Source organism: Brachionichthys hirsutus, chromosome 12 (assembly GCF_040956055.1).
Source record: "Brachionichthys hirsutus isolate HB-005 chromosome 12, CSIRO-AGI_Bhir_v1, whole genome shotgun sequence".
Lineage (NCBI taxonomy): Eukaryota > Metazoa > Chordata > Actinopteri > Lophiiformes > Brachionichthyidae > Brachionichthys > Brachionichthys hirsutus.
In genome coordinates, this window is record NC_090908.1 from 7626529 (window position 1) to 7638268 (window position 11740).

The 11740-nt window shown below is 43.9% G+C and overlaps 1 protein-coding gene across 2 annotated transcripts; it reads left to right on the top strand.

The window, feature by feature from the left end:
* The first annotated feature begins 3105 nt into the window (after positions 1 to 3105).
* Positions 3106 to 9162, top strand: znf148 (zinc finger protein 148). Of its 2 annotated transcripts, XM_068746609.1 has the most exons (8): positions 3106 to 3203; positions 4938 to 5027; positions 5145 to 5434; positions 6431 to 6556; positions 6667 to 6790; positions 6900 to 6983; positions 7094 to 7212; positions 7546 to 9162. In XM_068746609.1, the coding sequence occupies exons 2-8, from the start codon at positions 4961 to 4963 to the stop codon at positions 9160 to 9162; spliced, it is 2427 nt and encodes an 808-aa protein (XP_068602710.1). In that variant the 5' UTR covers positions 3106 to 3203; positions 4938 to 4960. The 2 variants fall into 2 exon arrangements, with proteins under 2 accessions (XP_068602710.1, XP_068602711.1); XM_068746610.1 differs by lacking the exon at positions 3106 to 3203 and having other exon boundaries at positions 4961 to 5006; positions 5142 to 5434.
* The last annotated feature ends 2578 nt before the right edge of the window (positions 9163 to 11740 follow it).

Sequence of the window (11740 nt, forward strand, 5' to 3'; positions counted from 1 at the left end):
GCTCTCCCTGCTCCATTTTTATTTTCATCTGTCATTTTGGAGCATGTCAGTGTTTAACCGCCCACACACACACACACACACACACACACACACACACACACACACACACACACTCCCATATAAAGAAAGTCCAGGGCATCATTTTAAACAGACAAAACAAACAAAAACAAACTCACTTTGCCGTTACTGGAGCTCTTGGAGGCTGAACTGCCGCTTACCATCATGTGTGTGTTTGCGTTTTCAGGGGTGACACATCTACTCATGGCTGACAGGAATCATTTTGTAGTCCAGTCAAAGAGGGAATCCATCAAACCAGACGCTCCTTTCTCTGCAGGAGAGTTCACACAACACTTTAGGACGCTGCGGGGTTTCTTCCTCATGACTGCATCCCACATTTAGGCTGCTTATGGATTTTTAAATACAAGAATGTGGAGGCAACGGTTTAAAGTAAGGAGGTTTAACAATTTTAAGCTTGAAGTTGCACTTTCTTGATGAATTGGATGAGATGCTTGGCTGTTTAAATCCTCTAGGGAATGCAGTGATGAGATGTTCCTTAAAAAAAAAGGTCGCTACACTGCAGGATGAGACACAGACAGTGATAATTATTCAGCAATCACCAATTTGTTATGCGTCCTATGGGACTGAGCCAGGCCATCCTCATGCTTTATCAAAAATGTGCAGCATACAAATCACATCCTAAAGAAGAAACCTGGAGAAACAAAAGATTTAATCTACAAATAAATACAGTGAAAATGAATATATGGGATTTTGGTTTGCAGCCGCTTTGCTACATTCTGTTTCAACTCTCCTAAAATCCTTCAGGCAACATGTCCTTGGTGTGTCCTTCACACTATCCGTTTTAAAACGTGCACAGTTTTGTTCATTTTTCATGGTTTGGGGTTGCTGGCGATGAAATGTAAAAGTGGATCAAGGTGGAAATTGTTGTCACGCCTCCCACGTGTGGCTTTATGGGCCATGTGACACCGTGCAGACACAACGTACTGAGAATGACTTTTAATCGTGACGATAGATTCCACGAGTGCATGTGTGTGTGTATGTGTGTGTGTGTGTGTGTGTGTGTGTGCGTGTGTGTGCCTGTGTGTGTTTATGAACATAAATATGAGAACCTGTTCCGAAATTAAAATTCCACAGAGCATGTTTAACAATCCCATTGATGTCAAGGGGCATATAAAGCGCTATGCGTAAAAGTATTAGTGCAGTATTTATGTTAAGAAGTCCAAAAAACATGGCATGAAGGGGAGATTGGGAATAAAACGAACCAAGAGCCAAGAGAGATAATCCTGTTTCCTCGGTGGGTGTAAAATGCCAATGAGAACGATTCCTCAGAGACCGAGATGAACTGAACATGAACTAATGATGCAGATATAAGGAAGGATGGGGAGGGGGGGGGGGGGGCACCCTGATTTAAACACTGTTGTTTTCGACCTTTGGGGACACCCACGCCGTTTACCGCAATGTCACCGGCTGGTCTTCGTTGTCCATTTGAGCCCACGCCGGTTTGACACCGGTTCGAAATCCTCTTGAATGACATTGCATCACCTTTGGGAATTCACTGACAGCAACAGCCGTGTCTGCAGTGTCAAGTTTAATAGAACGGTAGTCTGCTCATTTAGGATGAGGGTGCCGGTGGACACCATCACCTTCTCACCAGAGCGCATTCAACATTACGCACGGGAAAACACGCGTGTGTGCACATACACATCTTCACAGATAACCTAGAAACACGTAAAAAAAAAAAAGCGCAAATCAAGGCAGCTCACTTACGGGGTGACCCTGGACTCCGCGGGCTCTTCCGTGCGCTCCATTGTGGAATCCCCGCTGAACGGAATCCTCAGATGCCGTGGTCGCAGTCCACGTCCCTGCAGATGTACCAAAGGATCACATAGAGGATGAGGAGGATGGCGAAGATGAAGAGCGCTACGAGGATGGCCTTGGTCACCGGAGAGATGAGCGAGTGCATGTCAAGAGCGGAGCCGGGCAGAGCGGCGTGGGGCTCCGCGTCCGTCCGTCCTCAGTCTGCCGTCTCTCTGGCTCTCACCGCTCCGCCGCTCTTGTAGCAACTGTTGAGGACGGTCCCCGGGGCTTTCTCGCGCGCGAACACACGCGCACACACACACGCACTTCACGCACGCGAATGTATCCCGGCGATCCAGGCGCGTAACGCGCGGGGGGGGGGGCTTCCCTTCGAGCGCGGCTGTCTGTCCCCGGATCCACTCTCTCGTCTCCAGCAGCCTGACGCGCACCAGACAGCGGAGTGAGAGCTGCCGCGGTTCGTTCAAAGAAAGCTGCATGGAAGTAAAGGGAATAAAGGAATCCGATTAAACTCAGCAGGTGGGCGTTACAGATTCAGAGAGACGTGCAAGTGGAGAAGTCCTAAATTGCGCTGCGATCAAACAGGTTGATTAGTATTCCTGTGTGCGTGCGTGCGTGACGGTTCGGCGTGACAGGCTATCGTCTAATCACGACCTTCGGCATCCCTTATTCTGTCAGCCGAAGGACTGATATAGGGCCTCCGCAACAGAAATCGATTTCTATTCACTTATCACACACGCTGAACATCACAACCATGACATATTGCTGTTTAATTATTCTAGGAGACTCATTTCAAATATTCAATCCTATTATATTGGCAGAATTCCGAGAATATGGCCTGATAATATTATGGGAAAGTGTTTTTAAGTGCAGTTTTGAGCTCGATATAAAGTATATGGCGACTAACTGAACGTCATTGATGAAAGAGTTTTCTTTGTAAAAGGGCTGTGCGATTTCAAGCAAAATAAATAAATAAAATAAAAACATAAAGCACCTTTATATCTTGCAGATGACAATACATTACACCTATATTTTAACCAGTAAATATGTTGCGTTTGGAAAATCTTAACATATTTAAGTTGCTAATTTAAAAATGCAAAGGAATGACTGATGTCAGACAATCAAGATGTGCTTATTTACGCTACCTTTATTGAAGTAGGTCAACAAACTAGCGGAAGAGAACCTTTTCTACAACAGCCCTCATGAGCGCGCTCTTTCTTACACGTCTATTCTGGCCACTAGATGGCGACAAATGTTTTTTGGGGGGGGCTTCATAAAACGTGATGGTGCGTTTGATTATTCCGCACACCGTCGGTACACTGTTGTCTTGTATAGCAATGACAGCTATACGGGCTTAAGACGCATAGCAGGTGAGAAAGAACTGTACAAATGTAATGGCCATTATGTCATTTCTGCACAACTGAGAGGTTTGTTCTTATTTGTCATAGTTACGAGCAAGCTAGCTAGCGAACGTTAGCATAACTAGCAGTGAATAACATTGTGGCCTATGGGGCAGGGTGACCGAGGAAGCTTGAAGCGCTAGCACAAAGTAGCTCTGCTGACAAGCTTGGTGTCGTGCGCAAAGGAAAGTGAGGTTTTTATCCGTCTGCGTCGTTTGTTGCTGAAAATGTTTCAAGACGCGTCCGATTTCATGAAGATGCTTTGACAACTCAAGTAGCAGCAACATAGACCAATGTTTGCTGTAAGTAGCTAGCTGGCTAGCGTCAAATAGGCCGTAGTCGTTAAAGCGTCAAATGCCTTGCAATTAAAATAGAACTTCCGGTTACCGCTTTCAGAATAAAGTGTGTAGCAATGCATCGGGTTTCAATGCGCGTGGAATTGCGTCATTTTATCTAGTGATAGCCCTGATATAATACCAAAATTGGCTTGGCACCATTGACGGGGGGGCAGTGAATGATCCCGTACGAGTTTCTAGAGATTATGCGTCTCTTGTGTTTGCCTTTTCAGGTCGATGTTGTGAATGAGCTCTAATTTTGAAGGACAATGAAACTCTCTGTTTTTCTCCATCCGTTGTTGTGAAAACGATGTGACGAGAGGCTAGCTAGTTGGCTAGCAAGAGAATTAACCCACTTTACCCAAGTGGCACAGTGAGTGTGTTTACGCATGGGAAGACGCTGTTTTTGTGAGAAACCGTGACAGCGACTCACTTCCGCGTGGACCTGTCTCCTGGGTCAGTATATATATACACACATATATTACAGACCGTTTATCAAAGGGCCCACAACTATCACGTTAGCTTGTGTTGCTGCTATAAGTGATTGCTGATGATCGAAGTTGCGCCAGGTTTTGTTGAAGTGAAACGGCAATACAGTCAAATGTATAATACTTATTGGTTTTGTAACTACTTTGAGTTCCCGGAAATGTGTTTTTGTCAATCTATCGTGACATTCAGGCGTCTTTGACAGAAATGAAAACAGTCTAGGCTAATGATGTAAGTCACACTAACTTTATATGTGCCAACCGATATTTGAACGAAATGACTTTATTCTGCATGTTTTAAAACTCCGTGATTGTTAAAAAAAAAAAAAAAAAAGGGCGCGTTGTGTCTGTAAAGTTGCGACTTTTAAAGTCTCTGAAGCCTTTGTTGCATTTTGGACCACTCTGACGTGTGTAGCCGAAACCATATCAGGGAAGCAACTGTTGACCCAGTTTCAGAAGCCGACTCCATCATAAGGAGAGACGTTGTTTGGGGACAGAGATATGGCATTAGGTGGGATCATAAATCTCATTTTTTTAATATGATCAAATCATATTCTAAGCGTAAGGGTCACCATTTATCAGTTATTATATTTACAATGAACTATTTCATAGGGTTGTAGAAACTCGTGTCGTCAGACGGCGGCTAGATTTGTTTACTTGTTCTTCTCACAGTTTTAATATAAAGTGACCTTTGCTCAGATTAAAATAATAACTAACCACCAAAAGCTTATAAAATAATCTCAGGTGCATACATGTTGGTGAATTAACAGTGGAAATATGCTCTAGACTTATGTGGCCCCTTCTGATCTCACAAGTGCCCTCGCATAATGCCAAAGCTAAAGTACACGTGTAATATTTATCTCTACATTTCTTTCTCTTTACAGGTTAACAAACTACTCTATGTAAGATGAATACCGAGGACAGACTGGAGGGTCTGCTGCTGAAGTGCGGCGGTGGAGGAATGGATGGAGGAGGCAGAGTCGGGCTGGTCGGTGGAGGGATGGATGGAGGAGGCAGAGTTGGGCTGGTCGGTGGAGGGATGGATGGAGGAGGCAGAGTCGGGCTGGTCGGTGGAGGAATGGATGGAGGAGGCAGAGTCGGGCTGGTCGGTGGAGGCGGGCTGGTGGTAATGACCCTGGGGGAACGGTCCTTGGCAAACCACCCTCTGTTGGCCGAGGACGACGATGACGAAGACCAAGATGAGGACCTGACTGGGAGCTCATTGGTTACACACGATCTAGTCCCTCCAGAGCAACTTATGATGCAAGAGGAGATGACAAAGAATGGCGGCGGAGGAGGAGGAGAGGAGGAAGGAGGCGAGGTGGGAGTCCATTTCCCCCTAAAACTCACCAATAAATTGCCCTGCTTGCTTCATATGCCAGTGAGTTCATGCCGATCGAGATGATAATCCACGTACTGATGAGATTATGTGTGAATATTGCACACAGTCTCCACATTATCAGACTTGCATTCAGTCAAAAAGTCAGGAGCCCTTAAAGCACGAATGCCATTAGCAGAATAAACTTTGCATTTTCTAACAGAAGAATAACGATTAGGGATTCAGCAGCGCTACTGTTTGTCAGACCAAGAGCAAGTTCTGCCATTCCGGTTCTCGCCGATACTCTGTGTGTACCGGTTAGTTTATTTATTAATAATATAAGTCTTGTTTCATTTTTGTTCCCATCAGACAAATGTTTTACAGCATGTTGTGTCAGATTTCAGAGTTAACCTGTTCTTTTCTGAGCAAACGCGGCGCAGCTGCCACATCTCATTTACCACTGCAGCAACACTGAGTAACGCAAGGCAGGCTGGGAAGGTCAGCGGCACGGCTGACCTTGACTTTTGGCTTTTGCATTGTTCCACAGCAAAACCTGAACGGAACCTTTCAGAATGTGTCTGTTGCTGGTCTAGTATGTAAACTCCCAAAACTGCTTTACATGGAGGATCGATGAGTAAAATACTCAATCCGATACACAGTTCAACTGATCAGAGACTGAAATGCCTTTCAAATGGCAGCTGATGCTCTTTTTCACAGAATTGTGCCGTTTAGTTCAGCAGAGTTTGGCGTCCGTTTTTACATTTGTCATCAGGCATTAAAATAGTCCCACACTGCCGACATTGTTTTTCCTCCACGACTAACGGAAGTCATTTATTGTTTAAGAGTGCGTAAGTGCTTGAAAGAATTATTTCCTTGATTGAAATATTGCAACATCATTTCAAATGTCTGATAAAAGATCTGCAGATGCTGAAAGTTGTTATTTCTCATCATATTTTAGGCTTTCTAGGATCTATAATCTAGGATTATTGCCCTGTTCTGATAAACTGCTGCCTTGCGAGTCTTGAAGGGACTTTCACTCCTGCTCTGTGTCTTTTACAGTTGAGCATCAAGCAGGAAATGAAACTGTCTGAGCCGCAGATCCAGATAAAGAAGGATAAAAAGGGAGCGAAGGACCTGATGGCGTGTCCCAAGAAGAAAAAAAGGAAGCAACATTCACCAGCAAAGGTACAAAGTTAGTTATTCCATAAAAATCCAGGATTTTAAATGATTTGTCACGAGTGAGAGATAACTGCGAGAGATTACTGTGTATGTTTTAATTCGTTTTGTCTTTCTAGATTCTGAGCATCAACGATGATGGATCGTTGGGTGTACAAAATCCCAAGTGTCACGTCTGCGTTCATTGCAACGCTGCCTTCAGGACCAACTACCATCTGCAGAGGCACGTCTTCATTCACACCGGTATGAAGTTCTCAAACTGTTGCGCCGTAATTTGTCTTTCTTTGAAACGCAGCGAATGATGGTTGTTATGTTATACACTGAGAGTTTGAGTTTATTAACCACGCTCCAGGTGAGAAGCCATTTCAGTGCAGCCAGTGTGATATGCGCTTCATTCAGAAATATCTGCTCCAGAGACACGAGAAAATCCACACTGGTAAGCGGAGGATGAGAAGGTCAACATGCACGAAGGATTTACTTGTTATTTTAGTCTAAAGGGTCACATTTTTCCTTTTTTCCTTTTATTTTTTTTACGTTACTGTTCAGGTGAAAAGCCTTTTCGTTGCGATGAGTGTGGGATGAGGTTCATCCAGAAGTATCACATGGAGAGACACAAGAGGACTCACAGTGGCGAGAAGCCTTACCAGTGCGATTACTGTCACCAGGTAGGCTGGCTGGGGGGGTGAAATAATGTTTGTGGGGGCAACCAGACAATTGAACTTAATGACAGGAAATGGAAATGAAAGACAATCATAAGATAATAGTTCATCTCAGCTTTGTGCATAAAAAAAACCCAAATAATTATTGAGAGAGAGAGATCAGTGTAGATTTTGCATACGAGTACCATTAATAATAAATAACAATGAAGTTCTATTCATTAGAGGAATTGGAAGAACGTTGGAATTCATTGTTTCCGTTGCTTCATTAAAGGTGCGTCGCTGCTTTTGGTGTTTACTACTGGTAGAATAAGATGCTGTGTTTTGTCCTTCTGTCCATAGTACTTCTCCAGAACGGACCGGGTTTTAAAGCACAGACGAATGTGTCACGAAAACAGAGAGAGAAAGACCAGCAGGACAGCCGTCAAAGCTGGGCCTGCGCGTGGAACGGACTCTTCGGGCCTCCCCTTCCTCGCTAAGGAGTGTTCGTTACCGAAGAAAAAGCGGCAAACATTTGCGGACAAGATTTTGGGCGCTTCCGCCGCTGCCCAGACGGACGGATGCATCGCAGCTGTTGTCGAAGAGGCAGAGGAAAAAGACGAGCAGAGGCAGAATCCTCTCTGTGCTGCGCCCTCCAAAGTCAAGCATGAGTTTGTGATTGGAGACTATTCGGTGGAACTTGCTGAAGAAACGGCTGCCGAGCGGCACGATGGAGACCTTTCGTCAGAAGACACGACGCCACACAGACTCGTCCTGAAGAAAGTCCCCAGGAGGAGTCTGAAACAGTCCAGCGAACAAACTCCTCCTTCCTGCCTGTCCGCTTTGTCCTCCTTTGAGGACACTGCTAAAGTCACACAGTACACCTTTGAAATTGTGGACAAGCAAGGCCCTTTAGATGCGGGAGGCCACACTGCGCTGGAGTCGGTTGAAAGTCTTCAAGGCGGAGCAGCGAAGCCAGCGGCCAACAGCACAAACTACGACGACGCCATGCAGTTCCTCAAGAAGAAACGGTACCTTCAGGCGGCGGTGACCAACACGAGCCGGGACTACAGCAGCGCTTCCTCTCAGGCTCCCGGTGCGCAAACCGCTGCGTCGGCCGTCATCGACGAGACTGTCCCTGCCACCATTCTGGAGCCTCAGCCAATCAACGCAGAGATCAAGGTGACGCACGACAAGAATGTGCTGCCAGACGAAGTCCTGCAGACGCTGCTGGACCACTACTCTAACAAAACCAACGGGCAGTCGGACATTTCCTTCAGTGTGGCCGACGCGGAGGTGACGTCCAGCATTTCCATCAACTCCTCTGACGTGTCGGACGGCGGCCAAGTCGAAGGCCTCGCCGCCGCCAGTGCCCAGGCTCAGCCGGCGCCTGAGAAGGTGAGCCTTCTGCAGGAATACTCCAAGTTTCTCCAGCAAGCCCTGGAGAGGACCAGCCAGAACGACAGCTATCTGACCAGCCAGAGCCTCAGCTTGGTCTCCGAAAGCCCGCCCTTAGCCGGGCAGCCGCTGTTCTCCACTGAGAAGCAGTTTCCGTCCCCCAGTCGGTTCAAATCGGGGATGAGCTCGCCGCTGAGGCCAACCGTGGAGAAGCCTCACTTTGGATTACTGGTGGGAGACTCCCAGCTCTCCTTTTCGTTTTCAGGAGACGAGACCACCCCTCCGTCTGAAGTGTCTCCGGCGGAGGAGGAGTTTCTGGAGCAGGTCTCGCCCTCCAAAAAGACAGACTCTCCACAAGGCGTACTGCAGACGTTTCAGATAAGCTCCTTTGATCAGAACTTCAAAGCTCATTTCCAGGCGTCGAGGTCTGGATCCTCCTCGCAATTTACTGTTGCCAATGGACAATTAGGTCTTCGAGGACACAGCACAGACTTCTCAGAGTTCCCTTTGGTCAGAGTGACCGAGTCCAGGTCGCAAATGAATTCCTCTCCCGATGTTTCATCGAGTGAAACCTTTGGGTGAGGGTTCGCGTTGGGTTCTTTTTCTTTTCAGAATTTTTAGCAGCACTTTATCTCGTGTCTCTTGTTTTGCCAAACGAGTCTCACTGCAGCGTTGTGCTCAAAATACTTTATTGTGATGCATATTAATAATGATTTGTTATATTAAGGGCAACCTCGGAAAATCGATAGGTAATGAAAACATTTCCCTTTTTGAGAAAAAGATTGTAATTGGGTATGGCTACATTCATTATTATTATACATACATTGAGGGATTTAGCAACCAAAGTCTAAAGAAAGAGATGAAATACTTTTTGCTACCATTGCCGTCGAGTTTACCTTTTACGCTCTCTCTGTTTCTTGCACAACAAATCATCGCTATAATCACTCTTGCTGCTTAATGCAAAATTTCCTCTTATTTTAATGCTCCTTCTGCATTACGTCCTTTACTCCTGTTAAATGTTGTGTCCTGAAATAAGAGATTAAATCACAATTGATTTTTCACTTTACTTTATATAAAATAATGTTTATCTCAATCATTAGATGAAGTCAAATTATAAGAAATTATTGTTCACTTTGTGTAACATTGTGTGGATTAAGGTACTCTTTGGTACTGATTTGAGTCTAGTGCAGCACATTTGGCTATATGATAAAGAGACTGGGAGTTAAAAACAAGTTTCCCATCACCCCCCCCCCAAAAAAAAAAAAGATTTGGGTATGAGGTACCTGCATATATATAATATTTGCAGGATAATTCTTATTGTCTTTTAGATGCATAGTTGCGTTGTAGTGAAATTACTTAATAGGATTGTGCAGATTATTTGCACAATTTGCACATTTTTCACTACAGGGAATGCACTTTCAAAGTGCAGTCATTTAAAAGGCAACTTTATGTTCAATTAACTTTCTGAAAGTGACCTGTCAGTGAAAAACTTGTCTGTTCATATTTGGGGGTCTTTTGAACTAGAGATGATTCTCTTTGCTTTTGTCACATTAATGTAGCTCTTGCAGATGCAGTTTTATAGAACGTAAATTATTTCTCTTCTTGGAAGACGCACAGGTTGGGGGGGTTTAACGATGGGCTTCGACCCCCCTTGTATTGATTGAAATGAGTTTTATTGTGGCTATATCATTAAAGATGGGACGTGGGGAAATTGGCGGCTTTCCAGATTTAGTTTTGCATCTGTCTTTTCTTATATTCTAGTCTTTTCTTTACTCATTCCTCTGTATGTATGTCTAGCACTCTAAGGCTAATTCCACCTGCACAACAAAATGCATAAGCAATAAGAATGTTCAGTCTGTGAACTGTTGGAAACCTGCAAGCGATTTCATGTTGTCCAACATCTTAAGCATATTGTAAAACAAAACAAAAAAACAGCCAAGTCTAATTCTCAAAGTTTAACCTGCTGTTTGAAGGAAATGTCATTTTCACTGATTTGCGCTGCAGTTTGTGACAGGAATGCAGAATCGTCGTTTTGATCATTCTTACCTATTTGTTAGAATGCAGCCGTGAATCAAATCTGTCGGGCGCTTTGTAGAAGAAAAGGCAAACCGGTTGAGCTCTCTTCTGTTCTTCGTCGCAATGTTAATTGATTTTCTTGTGATGTCTTCGATGCTATTGTGTTACGCACGGTTCCCGTATGCGCCATCAAATCAAAATGATGCTAGCCTTCCCTCTTGTTACGATTCTACTGACTATCAGGGACAGACGGCTTTATTTATCCTCGATCATTCCCACTAGCATCTATAGGAAACATTCAGCTGTAAATACATTGTATATTTTTATGCTCTGATAAGTACTGTTAGATTTTTGTGTCAATAGAATGACTATTCTTGTGCAAGAGACACTTTTTTGTCAGTGTTTGGCACGTTAATTAGTTTCCCAGCATTTATTACATTCAAAGATAAACCCGTTCACTTTTTTTTTAAATATATCTCGCTACCGCTCCTAATTGATGATTGGTTTATGTCAATTCTCTTCTTAGTTTAATGCAATTGAGTACTCATGGGTTTTACTGTGTTACTGTTGCTGGTAATGTTCATTTGGCTTTAAATACTCCGCCTGTGAACTATTTTAGTTGGTTAGCTTTTGGGTTCAACTGCATCAATTCAAGCATATTATTATTTAAATGCTCATTAAATCTTAAGTATTCCAGTAACGACGCCTTTTACTGTAACCACTTATTGAAAGCACAGTGCAGATGAGTTATTTCTTCTATGGTCATTCGCATCCCATGAATAACATCAGTATAATGCTCTGTTTTTTGTTTTTTTTTATTCCTTTTAATTACTGTCAGCAACCTGGCCATAAGTGTCCTTGTATAAGCTAGATTTGTTTTATGTAAAAAAGAAAAGAAAGAAAAAACGAATTCTGAACTTTTTGAGAAACTATTTTTGAAACATGACATGTACAGCACTGATATGTATCGTATATCATATGCATTCTCTATCCGCTGCCCTCGTTTATCTCTGTACAAGTTGTTCGTGTCAAGATCTTTCAAATACAGGCGTAAATCTTGAGTCTGAACTTTGGATTTTTTCATACTTTCAATGAAATTGATGAAGCCCTACTGCGCTGCTGTAAGGTTTATTTCAAGTTAGAC